The sequence below is a fragment of the Tubulanus polymorphus genome, chromosome 10, assembly GCF_964204645.1.
Source record: "Tubulanus polymorphus chromosome 10, tnTubPoly1.2, whole genome shotgun sequence".
Classification (NCBI taxonomy): domain Eukaryota; kingdom Metazoa; phylum Nemertea; class Palaeonemertea; order Tubulaniformes; family Tubulanidae; genus Tubulanus; species Tubulanus polymorphus.
In genome coordinates, this window is record NC_134034.1 from 829,451 (window position 1) to 844,070 (window position 14,620).

General features: G+C 38.2%; 1 protein-coding gene across 11 annotated transcripts in view; it reads right to left on the minus strand.

Moving 5' to 3' along the window:
* LOC141911781 (formin-like protein) overlaps positions 1-14,620 on the minus strand; it is a 33,308-nt gene that overhangs the window by 17,680 nt on the left and 1,008 nt on the right. For 4 of the 11 annotated variants that reach the window (XM_074802830.1, XM_074802822.1, XM_074802823.1 and 1 more), the window contains exons 2-5: positions 6,431-6,514; positions 6,203-6,283; positions 5,859-5,873; positions 2,237-2,281 (exon numbers count right to left, since the gene is read on the minus strand). In XM_074802830.1, the coding sequence (XP_074658931.1) occupies positions 2,237-2,281; positions 5,859-5,873; positions 6,203-6,283; positions 6,431-6,514 (225 nt within the window). Of the gene's footprint in view, positions 1-988; positions 1,007-2,236; positions 2,282-4,115; positions 4,137-5,858; positions 5,874-6,202; positions 6,284-6,430; positions 6,515-14,620 lie in introns of all 11 variants that reach the window. The other 7 variants (XM_074802832.1, XM_074802831.1, XM_074802829.1 and 4 more) reach the window with 5 other exon arrangements.

The window sequence follows — 14,620 nt, forward strand, 5'->3', positions numbered from 1 at the left end:
CCTGACAATATTGATGGTATTCGTCCACCAGTAAATAGTAACGTTCCAGCAACAGACATTGGGACCGTGTTCCGCAGTTGTGAGTTTCAATATCGGAGTTAACTCATTGAAAATGAACCGATCTTAACTAAAGAGTTAACCCTTAACTCACAATTGAGGAACTGCAGATCGAGGACTCTAAACTAAAACTAAGTCTTTGATCAGAAACATTTTCAGAAAGGCCGAGAACTTGAAATGTTGCCTTGAAATGTCACTGACTGAAACAGGATCAATGAGTACAGCTGAGGGGTCGTTGTATGCAGTGTTATATATATATATATATATATATATATATATATATATATATATATATATATATATATTGGTTTATTTTAAAAAGGTATCGAGGAATGCTTTTAATAATTATGTTAACAGTTTATGCAATTATTTGCGTTAAAAACATTCATATATGTACATAGTGATATAAAAAAATGCAGGTGGGGGGGTCAGAAGGTCACCCGTGTCTAATAGTCAGGAGATATGTGTAAATATTTGTGATATATTCTAGGAACCAATTCCATACCAGAGGAATCATTTCTGACTCCTTTTAAAGTTCTAAATATTCAAAAACAAGTCTAAATTGAGATTTTTCGGTGAGTTTTGATTACGAAGTCCTGAGTTGACACGGGTGACCGCGAGAATAAATGGGGATTTATTTGAGATGAAAAATTGATTACGAAGATTCATGATTAAATTTGAAGAGATAAAAATATCTAAAATGATTAAAAGGACAAAACAGACAAGTGTGCTGATAAAATATGATAGAATGATATTTCGATATTGATTCGATGATTGAAAAAATTGATTAATTTTTTGAATTTAATAAATTTTCACCCTTTTTTTGATTACAGCGAAAAAATGAAAACAGAAATATTTAGTAAATTGTTAAAACTGACAGAGAAAAAAATACGTGAAATAAATAAAATAAATAAAATCAATTGATTCTTACTCGAGTGGACCTGCGATTCTACAGTCGACAAATAAAAACAAATTAATGAAATATGAATTTATGACGGGACAAAATATTACATTGTATTGACGAGACACGGATTAAAATAAAATCATCAGCACTTTGTTTTTAGAATCCAGGAGCTGCAGTTGGTCGAAAGATGGTTAAAGATAACCGGTGGATAAATATGATAGTAACAAGAACAGTTACTGTATCAACTATCCACTGAAACCAACTTTTGACAAACTGCAGCCCCAGGTTTTCAGTTGCACAGACGTCACAGGTTTGGTTTTGGAACTGGATCTTGGACTGTGAAACTGGGTCCAGTAACTGTGGAGCTTGATCCAGAACTGTGGAGCTGGATCCTGAACAGTGAAACTGGATCCTGAACTGTGGAGCTGGATCCTGAACAGTGAAACTGGATCCTGAACTGTGGAGCTTGATCCAGAACTGTGGAGCTGGATCCTGAATAGTGAAACTGGATCCTGAACTGTGGAACTGGATCCTGAACTGTGGAACTGGATCCTGAACTGTGGAGCTGGATCCTGAACTGTGGAACTGGATCCTGAACTGTGGAACTGGATCCTGAACTGTGCAACTGGATCCTGAACTGTGCAACTGAACAGTGATGATGCTTTGTGGTTTGCAGTTTCTAATACACATTACACAGATCACATTTACAAATAGTTTTATACTGGTTCCATGCAAACTATCGGTTTTTGATAACCGTCTAAAAAAACTCTTGTGTTTTTTCGACGAAAAATTGTTGTGCATGAGATTTATATCTTAAAAGCTACATTCAAAACTAAAACCGGAACGAGACAAGACAAAAAAAAACCAGCTACAAAAACAAGACAACAAATCAAATATGCCTTAGATATAGAAAGAAGGATCTGACGTTGAAATTCATATCTCAACTTATTGGAAAATTAAAGACCAGTCTAAGCTAATTCAAGTTCCAAATTAATGATTAAACGACAAGACCACAATTGGTCCTACATCTCACAATTGGTCCTACATCCCACAATTGGTCCTACATCCCACAATTGGTCCTACATCCCGCAACTGGTCCTACATCCTGTACAGGTCAGGCATATTTCATTTTACCATAGAAAAAATATGAAAAAATAACCAAAGTTTGACAAAGCACGTAAACATGACGGGTATAATTTGAATGATAACATGGACGATGAAACAAAAGGACGTAAGCAAATTAATTAATTAATATTAATTTATTTATTTTGATACCTCATAATTTCGACAGTGACAAGTGACAGCAGTGATTGGCCAGAGCTGTAGAGAACAGTGAGAAAATACACATTTACATTAGACAGAGAGCTCACTGAGAGAGGTAACCCTGCGAGGAGGTTTCTGATAATGACCTCTATACTAGCCGGTTAGAGAGGTCAGGGCGATCACTGTTGGGAGGTCTGAGAGAGGTAATCCCTCTACATCGGTTTACCGCAAGGAGGTCACAGAGGGTGACCTCCCTCTGTTTAATGCCATCCAGAAGTTTGGGATATTCGATGTTCAAGGAATATTTTGGCAACTTGGAATTTATAACGCAAAAATATGTTATTAGTAATTCAACTAAAGAACCAGGATTCAGTTCCCTATAATTTTCAGTGTTCTAATTCTGGATTGGAATCATTTTAACATTTTAAAACTAGATTCAAGTCCCAACAGACAGTTACTGTGGAACTGATCTACGGTTGAACGCAGTAACTATAGAACTAAGCACATTCTGAGGAGCACTAGGCTGAGTGAGGGTGAGTGGAGGGGATGAGTGGGAGATGAGTGGAGCTATGAAATTCAACTCAAAATGGCATAAATTGGATTCAAATGAATAACAGACATATTGAACTAATGAATTCTATAGGGTATTCTATATCTGAATAGGACGTGTACACATTAAGATGCTAAATATACCACAACATTCACTACTGGGGTAGGGTATACCCTTCTTACAAACACTATTACACATATTTCATTTCACTTTATCAAGTTCATCTTAAAGCTTTCAACTATTCTGAAGAATCTCTGATGTCTAGAGCTTTATTATAATTCATATTTCATATTTCTAACACTAGGGGGCGGTAGTCCAATTCAGCAGGTTAATTAGTCGTGATACCAAAACCTGTTAGGCCTATTACAAAATATAAAAACTCAGATGAGAGACCCGTTGAACCAACTGGGTAAATGGAGGTTTGTGTTGCAGGGTACAGACGGGCGGTCTGGTGCTAACCTCCGCTTAAAATCATTCCTTCCTTCAAATTCGGGCTTCAGAAAATAAAGCTTTAAAGCGCAGATTGCGATGGCCAGCGATAGTTAGAGAGCCGTGATGGCTACTGAGAGATCTAAGAGGCATGCGCAATATCAACCTAGCTTTACATCCAGTTCCACTGGGGATCATTCATTTATTACGTACGCATAAAATTTGACTTATCAACCCCCCTCCCCCTCTGTACGCAAAATCAGCCATTTTTTCGTATACATTAAGCATTACAGTACGTAATTGCACTGACCCCTCCCCCTCCCCTAATGTGTACATAATAAATGAATGACCCTCTGTTAAAATTGACTGATTTCTCTGAAAATGAACTGATTCTAAAGTCAACATTTTTTCTGATTCCCGAGTTTTCCAGGCGTCGCCCGATTGGAAAAATCACATAACTGCGATGAATTTCATTGAGTTAAATTCAGTCTTCAGTCGTCAAACAGTGGAACCGGATTCTGAATCAACGCATCAAACCTGTTTACAATCATCATTTAATTGCTAGAACTAAAAATAGATTTCCACGAGTTAAAAAAAGACCTCATCCGGGTTTTCCCCAATAAGCCACAATACTATCAGCAGCAGAGTCTGATGACAGATAGAGTACATCCTTATTTGGTGTCCTTAATTAATCAGGGTTCAAAATTATCTTCGAAAAAAATTTGAAATCTTAGATGCGACTGCCAGACCTGGCCGAAACAGTCTAAGATTCGAGCTGATGAATTGCTCGCAACCTAGGGGGCCGTGGGGTTTTAACTAACGAACATTTTGAACCCTGATATCTAACATGCTGAGACCCTTATACAGAGAAAATTGAATTCGAATTAAAAATATCTCTTTTAACATACTCACCATAGTATCCATAATCCAAACCTAATAGTGTCAGTGATATTTCATTTATTTCATAAATTATTCAAATTTTGAAAATTGTTTTGATAAATTTTGAAGCTAAATGAAACCGACTGCTAGAAAACTTGTTGGAATAATTCTTAAAAATTGAAGCGAAAATTCTTAAAGATGAAACATTTTAAAACGCGGACCCTGAGCAGAGTATGAAAATGTAATACAGTTAAACTCTCGCTCAGATGATCAGATTACTGAGTCTCATTCTCTATTTTTCAATCCCAATTTGTTTTTCCAATTCAGTGAAAGTCTTCATTTTGTCTAGTGTTCAGTGTTCGCCGCTTAAGGTTTTAGTTTCTCCACCGCTCTGAAAGTCAACCACCCCATATAGAATATCTGCTGCCCCTATCAGAGAGGATGTCAGTATTCTATCAATACTGATAATTGCTTCGAAATATATTGAGCTAATGCGAAAAATGGATTACAACAAAATTAAGCTTAATTTTCTGTTTAATTTTTTTTTTTTGGGGGGGGGATCGAAAGCCTTGCTACTTCAACAGCCATAATGTCATACACTTAACAATGAATGCAGCCCCCCTTTAAAATACCAGCATAACAAGAACACTGAAGACATCGACACAATGACCGCGATGAGTTGAGCAGCGAGTTTAACTGTATCAGGCCTATATAGAAATTATATACGAAAATACTGTAAAATTAAGCAATAAATTCTAAAAGAAATAAATATAAATTCGTTTTCGAGGAATTTCTAGCAACGTTCAATAATAAAATCGTCGTAATATACTTCATACTAACGACCCTTAAGAGGCCACTATAATAACCTACTGACCAAAAAACCTTATTCCATTAACATACAACAAGAGGTTCTACTACTGGCGCACGGAGACTGTTATCACGTAGGGAAAATAAAGACTATGGTTTTTTTATGGAATTTTGTTTTTTTAATGAATTTCTGGCCATTTTTGGCTTCACAATAAAATGGACTGAATGCGTTTAGACTGTCTGTATAAGCATTTACGTACAGACTATACGTCTATATGCGTGTATATACTCAGTATCTGGAATCGGATAATTTTTCCGCTAATAATTTTTGATTGACGTTTGCCCTAATTAAAGCTGTCGATAATAATAATAATAATAATAATAATAATAATTATAATATCATGGGGTTATATGACTGAGGAACTATAGATACTGTGTTAGTAGTTTGTATACAGGGACGATCTTCCATTCACCACGAGATATTCATTAAAATACGGAATTTTTAGTTGGAGAAAATTTGTTCGTTTCGTAAATATTCTATAAATAGATCGTCAGATTTCGTAATGATTAATTACGGATATGAACGGGTTAATGGGGAACCCGCATAACCAGCTATCACACCAGATGGCGTGACGAGCAGTCGTCCGTTTTCAAAATTAGTCCATTGACTTTCAAGTGGATTTTTTTCAGAGCACTGACAAAATATACAATACTTCAATTCTTCTACCCAGAAATCGGTTAAGTTTTCATAAATAATTGATTCATTTAAGAGAAAAGTTCATTCAGTTTTAATTGAAATGTACAAGAAAATCGAACGCGGACGACCAACGATATACTAGCGACACCTGGTGGATCCTCGTGGAATCCTCGCTTGCCGCAGTAGCCATGCGGGTACCCCGTTTTGAATATTGGGAATTTGTTCACGAAAATAATTAAACAGATGTTGTTTTGTCATATTTCAATACATACTTTCTTAGATTTCTCCTGTAAAGCACAAATCGGGAAAATATTGATCAATTTATTCCAAGTTTGAATTATCCATTAAAAAGGTGTCACAGGGGGCGCTACTGGTTAAAAAAGGCTTTCGCTTCACGCTAAAAAACTTCAATTTCATCAAATCTGAATTTAGAATTTTTGTAACGCACATTTAGAAACTTTGACTTTCAGTTATACTAATTAATGATATAAACAGTTTCGGTCACTTAAACACTAATTACCGAAATGAACGTCTATTTTCAGTGATACTAATTAATGAAATGAACGGTTTTCGACAGTGATACTAATTAATGAAATGAACAGTTAAACATACGAACCCTGTTTCCTCGCGTTGGATCGAGATAAGCTCTCAGTCTGGTCGTGTAATACTCAGGAGGCTGCTTCGCTTGTACTAATTCCTAATAATATTCAAAACAAAAAAACAAAAAACAATATTTATGAAAAAATATAACGCATCGGAAAAAGTTACTGCGGCAATGGAGGATCTGATTCACACTAACGCCACCTATCCGTGAGATACGGCTCACTCACTCGCCGCAGCCTACCTGATCACAGACAATGTCCCATTTCTTCTCATCGTCATAGCTACTCAATATACGGGCTTTATCCGGCGGCAAGTCCATAGATTGCTGCAAAATAATAATAATAATAATAATGATAATAATAATAATAATTATAATAATAATAATAATAATAATAATAATAATAATAATAATAATGATAATAATAATAATAATAATAATAATAATAATAATAATAATAATAATAATAATAATGATAATATATAGCTGTAAATACACATCATGCACTATATAAGGTTATTGGTCCAGTTTATAAAATCATCATTTCAATTTCTCAACAAACTAAGCTTCTTCTAAACACAGTAAGCACCAGTCCTACTACAAGTCTCCCACCTATTACCTCTAACCCTAACTCCCAAACCATTCTCTCCCTCTCTAGCCCTGTCTCATTCGCTCCCTAACCCCTCTCTCCCTCCTTCAATCTACCCTATACCCCTCTTCCCTCTCAAACCCCTCTCTCCCTCTCTAGCCCCCTCTCTCCCTCCCCCTGACCCCAGCTTGTGTTCACCACACAATAAACACACAGATGAAATATTGTTTCACGGTTCAATTCACCGATAACACGATTATATATCGAATCAATCAATAATTGATTTTGATAATATCGATAATAACCTCATTACACACTGAGTCTCCCTACATACATACATCAGACCATGTACTGTAACTGTTACTGACATTACAAATCCCCCTATGACATCACTACCTCAGACTTACTATCCCCAGCTATGACTAATAAAAAATACTAAGTGGTTTGATCTACAGACACTTCCAGAAAACATGCCCGCCTCCATAAATCCCCCTATGACATCATCAAATTGTCTACTACTGATTTGATCTATAGACACTTCTAGAAAAGATGTCTGCCTCCATTAAATCCCTCAATGACATCATCAAATTACCGACTATATTCGACCTATAGACACTTCCAGAATAGATTCTGCCTCTATAAATCCCCTATGACATCATCAAATTGTCTACTAGTGATTTGATCTATAGACACTTCTAGAAAGACGTCTGCCTTCATAAATCCCCCTATGACATCATCAAATTGTCTACTAGTGATTTGATCTATAGACACTTCTAAAAAAGACGTCTGTCTTCATAAATCCCCCTATGACATCATCAAATTGTCTACTAGTGATTTGATACAGACACTTCTAGAAAAGATGTCCACCTCCATAAATCCCCCTATGACATCATTGTCACTACATGGAACCCTCCATAAAACGTTATGATATGAAATAACCTTTACAGACCCTTGCAGTTAAGATGGCTACCTCCACCCCGCCCCCTATGACATCATTAAATTGACCAGAGTGGTGTAGATGTTAGTTTGTATGTATAGGAAGGATGTTTATCATGTTCAGCCTCTAATGGTACTAATTAATGAACAATAAAATCTGAACGCAGTCTATCGGGAATTTATAACAGAGAAAACAACATAACTGTCTTCAATGTTACATGTCTTATAAACTGAGGTCATTAGCACCATAAATTAATACTGATAACATAACTAATCCTTTAGATAGAGACAATTACAGCGGGGACTGGTTCATAGTGACAGCAAATTGGACTGGTTCATATAGCAGCAGCTAATTGGACTGGTTACCCGAAGAAAGTAAGGAAGGAGTCTGTAGATGAGATGTGTTGAAGAAGAATGTTGTTATCAAGATTCATGCGGAAGTTCGGCACCAGTTATTCTTGTGGTTTCCTGCTTTTTGATTAGATCAACATTCTCCTCAGCGCTATAGTGATAGCGGTGAATCTCCTCAGTATATACCACTAACAGAAGGCCACGGCCGATGAGGAGACAATAGATGATCTTCTGTGGTTCTTCTCTGAGCTCTCCAGCCCCGACAGTTGATAGTTTGAATCCTGACAGTGACAGAGTTTCTTTCTGTAGTTTTCTTCTCTGAGCTCTCCACCCCCGACAATTGATAGTTTGAATCCTGACAGTGACAGAGTTTCTTTCTGTAGTTCTTCTCTGAGCTCTCCACCCCCGACAATTGATAGTTTGAATCTGCAGACAATGTTCAGACGGTTCGCCCAGCGATGTAGAAAGCTCTGATTGCAGTTCATTAAACGTGAAGTATTAAGAAGATGCTCTTCAATAGTCTGATTGTATTAGTAATTATTACAGTTTATAGCGAGCAATGAACTATGAAGACTGACTCATCGTACTCGGTTCTGTCCGGTTCTGTCCGGTTCTGTCCCATCAGAGATTGTTAATAATGTTACTGTGATTTGCACTTCAAAGTGCACTTCAAAATGGTGACAACACTCAGAGTCTACTGTATTTCATAAACTCTTACTCAGTATTTGACACCAACTCGGGGTAGAATTTTACCAGTCTCAACTTTACCGCAGTAAGAGACAGAGTCTACTGTATTTCACCAACTCTTACTCAGTATTTGACACCAACTCGGGGTAGAATTTTACCAGTCTCAACTTTACCACAGTAAGAGACAGAGTCTACTGTATTTCACAAACTCTTACTCAGTATTTGACACCAACTCGGGGTAGAATTTTACCGGTCTCAACTTTACCGCAGTAAGAGACAGAGTCTACTGTATTTTACAAACTCTTACTCAGTATTTGACACCAACTCGGGGTAGAGTTTTACCGGTCTCAACTTTACCGCAGTAAGAGACAGAGTCTACTGTATTTCACAAACTCTTACTCAGTATTTGACACCAACTCGGGGTAGAATTTTACCGGTCTCAACTTTACCGCAGTAAGAGACAGAGTCTACTGTATTTTACAAACTCTTACTCAGTATTTGACACCAACTCGGGGTAGAGTTTTACCGGTCTCAACTTTACCGCAGTAAGAGACAGAGTCTACTGTATTTCACAAACTCTTACTCAGTATTTGACACCAACTCGGGGTAGAATTTTACCGGTCTCAACTTTACCGCAGTAAGAGACAGAGTCTACTGTATTTCATAAACTCTTACTCAGTATTTGACACCAACTCGGGGTAGAATTTTACCAGTCTCAACTTTACCGCAGTAAGAGACAGAGTCTACTGCATTTCACAAACTCTTACTCAGTATTTGACACCAACTCGGGGTAGAATTTTACCAGTCTCAACTTTACCGCAGTAAGAGACAGAGTCTACTGTATTTCATAAACTCTTACTCAGTATTTGACACCAACTCGGGGTAGAATTTTACCAGTCTCAACTTTACCGCAGTAAGAGACAGAGTCTACTGTATTTCACCAACTCTTATTTAGTATTTGACACCAACTTTACCACAGTAAGAGACAGAGTCTACTGTATTTCACAAACTCTTACTCAGTATTTGACACCAACTCGGGGTAGAATTTTACCGGTCTCAACTTTACCGCAGTAAGAGACAGAGTCTACTGTATTTTACAAACTCTTACTCAGTATTTGACACCAACTCGGGGTAGAGTTTTACCGGTCTCAACTTTACCGCAGTAAGAGACAGAGTCTACTGTATTTCACAAACTCTTACTCAGTATTTGACACCAACTCGGGGTAGAATTTTACCGGTCTCAACTTTACCGCAGTAAGAGACAGAGTCTACTGTATTTCATAAACTCTTACTCAGTATTTGACACCAACTCGGGGTAGAATTTTACCAGTCTCAACTTTACCGCAGTAAGAGACAGAGTCTACTGCATTTCACAAACTCTTACTCAGTATTTGACACCAACTCGGGGTAGAATTTTACCAGTCTCAACTTTACCGCAGTAAGAGACAGAGTCTACTGTATTTCATAAACTCTTACTCAGTATTTGACACCAACTCGGGGTAGAATTTTACCAGTCTCAACTTTACCGCAGTAAGAGACAGAGTCTACTGTATTTCATAAACTCTTACTCAGTATTTGACACCAACTCGGGGTAGAATTTTACCAGTCTCAACTTTACCGCAGTAAGAGACAGAGTCTACTGTATTTCACAAACTCTTACTCAGTATTTGACACCAACTCGGGGTAGAATTTTACCAGTCTCAACTTTACCGCAGTAAGAGACAGAGTCTACTGTATTTCACAAACTCTTACTCAGTATTTGACATCAACTCGGGGTAGAATTTTACTGGTCTCAACTTTACCGCAGTAAGAGACAGAGTCTACTGTATTTCATAAACTCTTACTCAGTATTTGACACCAACTCGGGGTAGAATTTTACCAGTCTCAACTTTACCGCAGTAAGAGACAGAGTCTACTCTATTTCACAAACTCTTACTCAGTATTTGACGCCAACTCGGGGTAGAATTTTACCGGTCTCAACTTTACCGCAGTAAGAGACAGAGTCTACTGTATTTCACAAACTCTTACTCAGTATTTGACGCCAACTCGGGGTAGAATTTTACCAGTCTCAACTTGACCGCAGTAAGAGACAGAGTCTACCGTATTTCACAAACTCTTACTCAGTATTTGACGCCAACTCGGGGTAGAATTTTACCAGTCTCAACTTGACCACAGTAAGAGACAGAGTGCTGTATTTCACAAACTCTTACTCAGTATTTGACGCCAACTCATGGTAGAATTTTACCGGTCTCAACTTAACCGCAGTAAGATACAGAGTCTACAGTTTCGATTGACATTCTAGCCACCTCAGCTGATATAGTAGTAGCAGAGTTGTGTTGGTTTAATGACAGCTGTCAACAGGAGACCAAGGTTCAGAAGAATCCTTTCAAAAACTGGTAAATAGATGAATCACCAGCTATAACCTGACACCAGCAGCTGAGGGAGCGCAAGGAGTTAGTGACATCCAGGCATCAATTTCATAATGAGAAAAATGGTAATTAACACAAGTCAACACGGACAGCAGATCTCAACAGCAGCTTACAGAATCATAGATCTGTCTAAGAAAGACATCTACTAGTGTTTTGATCTATAGACACTTCTAGAAAACATGTCTGCCTCCATAAATCCCCCTATGACATCATCAAATTGGTTACTATTGATTCGATCAATAGACACCTCTAGAAAAGATGTCTGCCTCCATAAATCCACCTATGACATCATCAAATTATCTTCTACTAGTGATTTGATCTATAGACACTCCTATAAAGATGTCTGCCTCCATAAATCCCCCTATGACATCATCAAATCGCCTTCTACCAGTGATTTGATTTATAGACACTTCTAAAAAGATGTCTGCCTCCATGAATCCCCCTATGACATCATCAAATTATCTACTAACTATCTAGGCCATTCCACAAAGATGTCTGGCTCCATAAATCGACCTATGACATCATTAGTGAATGCTATGGATTTGTTTGTACCTGCTCCGGTTGAGTGAAGGCCACAGTGAAGTGAGTGTTTAGTTTTAGATTATGAGAAGTTGCTGCTGCTGCTGCTGGTGCTGCTGCTGCTGCTGCTGCTGCTGCTGCTGCTGCTGCTGAATGGATGGATGAATGGATGATGTAGAGTAAAGTGAAAGTCTGTGTTGTGTTTCTACAGATGTGTGAAATCGAATGAATGAATGAATCATAAACTATTTAACTACCTGGTAGAGAGAGAAGAGATATCGAACAAAATGGGGAGGGGAGGGGGAGAGCAGAGAGGTGGGGGAGGGAAGAGAGAGGTGAACGAGGGAAGAGAGAGGCAAGGGAGGGAAGAGACAGGTGACCGAGAGAAGAGAGAGGTGCAGGAGGGAAGAGAGAGGTGCGGGAGGGAAGAGAGAGGTGACCGAGGGAAGAGAGAGGCAAGGGAGAGAGAAGAGAGGAGAGGTGAGGGAGAACTGAAATATGAGAGGGAGAGAGGTGAGGGAGAAAAGAGAGGAGAGGGAGAGAGAAGAGAGGAGAGGGAGAGAAGAGAGAGAAAGGTAGAGAGGAGGGAGAGGTAGAGAGAAGAGGGAGAGAGGTAGAGACGAGAGGCAGAGAAATAATGAGAGGTGTTCTAATCTATATGGATAAAAGTCTGAATTCAATCATGAAATTGATAATAATTTGACACTGGACTTGAATTCATAGCACGACAATAAGAGTGGTATTTATCTAACTATAGCTCACATGATGAACTGTCCATGAAGGAATTGTTTTGTTTTTTGTGTCAGGTATTTTACACTAATGATGATCAATGATGATAAGTTTTTCATAGAATATATATTTCCCTGTTCTTCACCTATATATCCCTGTTTACTGACTGACATACATTACACATTTACACTGCTATTACAGGGTGCAGTAAACTGTGCTCTGTAGAAAACCACTGTACCACCTCACCAGAACCACTGTACCTCACCAGAACCACTGTACCACACCAGAACCCCTGTACCTCACCAGAACCACTGTACCACACCAGCAGAACCACTATACCGGACCAGAACCACTGTACCTCACCAGAACCACTGTACCTCACCAGAACCACTGTACCTCACCAGAACCACTGTACCACACCAGAACCACTGTACCACACCAGAACCACTGTACCAGACACCAATACTACCATGTTCAGAGTCAAATTAAACACACACAACTGTGGAACTGGATTCAGAGCCAAATCAAACCCACACAACTGTGGAACTGGGTTCAGAGTCAAATCAAACCCGCAAGACTGTGGAACTGGATTCAGAGTCAAAGCAGGGAGGTGACCTCTCTGGCCAAAGTAATCCCACACTGTAACACTGTGGAACTGGACTGAAGGGTGAATTTAAACCCAGTATTAAGCGTAACAGGTTTGGTGAGTAATACACTGTTGTTATCACAAATGATTTAAACAGCACTGAATTCAATATGACTCATTTAGATTTCGATATATCAACAGCAGATCATGATAATTCAGGATTAATTGTTTAGTCAGGTTTCACAGTATCGTAGGTGCACCAGGACCGACTGACTGACTGACTGCTGGTGTCCTGATGTAGTTTACCACGAAGCATCAGCGAAAAAACCTGTTTGGAAAACCTGTGATAATAGCTACAAGCCCCCCTCCCTCCAGACAGGTTCCATGATTCCATGACTTAAACAACAAAAACCATTGATGTTGTAAAGATAATACATAAACTCCTACATTCAAAATCAAATAGGTCTGAAATGTTTCCTTCACCGGGTGTGGCTATTTCGACGTATCAACTATATCCTAATAGTCACCTTCAGGAATACAGTATCCATTGAGCTAGTGTAGTTTATTCAACATCTAGACTTGAGAATACTGATCCGCAATATAGTCGTTCAACTTTATCCTAATAGTCATCTTCTGTATTCCTGAAGATGACTATTAGGCCTAGTTAAAATATCAAATAAGCTACTAGCTATTGAGGAAACATTTCAGACTCATTTTATTCTTATCACGAGAATTACTAATATTTTGAAAGGAATCCTGAATAAAATATCTTCAACAATTGTTTTTCAATATGACCTATTGGATATATAACTGTTTCATTGTTAGGCCAGACAAACTGTCACGTTGGTCTCTGTACAGTTACAAATAGAGGCTTCCCGATAATTGTAATAAATGCCTATATTTTATATTCATCAAAAACAAGAGACTGATGAATCATGAAATAGGAATGACACTGAAAAACCACAGAACAAACTGTCACCCACCTCTACCATATAAACACCCCCTAGAATGCCAGTTAAATACAGTCATTGTTTTTTGTGGTTTTGTGTTTGCAGTCTAGGAAGCTGGGAACGGTTTTCAAACAAATTGACAAATTTCCGTTGAAGCCTCAACAATAGGAATACCAAAATACTGGGCCCAGTTTCACAAAAATGTTTAACTCTTAAATCGATTTAATTTCTTCATTAATTCAGTTTATTTTAAATCGATTTAGGCCTTAATCGTTTTTTTGGTGAAACTGGGCCCTGGTTAGTAAGAATGGATGAAGAGTGAATCTGTTGGGGGTATAGGGTAGAAGGCGTGTACTGGTAGTATTGTACGCGTAGGTCTATACATGCATACGAGATGTAAATGTTTCCATACAGCTGTTCACAGAATGAGGGTTCAATATTACAGATGTCATCGGAAAACATTCAAAACCAAAAAATAATACCCGATTCCACCCTGGTATAGACAGCTGTGGATAGACCCTGCATGCCAGGGCTGCCTTCAAAAATACCTCTTGACCTATGACGTCATCACATTTAAGGCAGCGACTAGGCCTGTCTAGAAAAGATGTTTGCCTTTATCCCCCTATGACATCATCAAATTTTTTACTAGTGATTTGA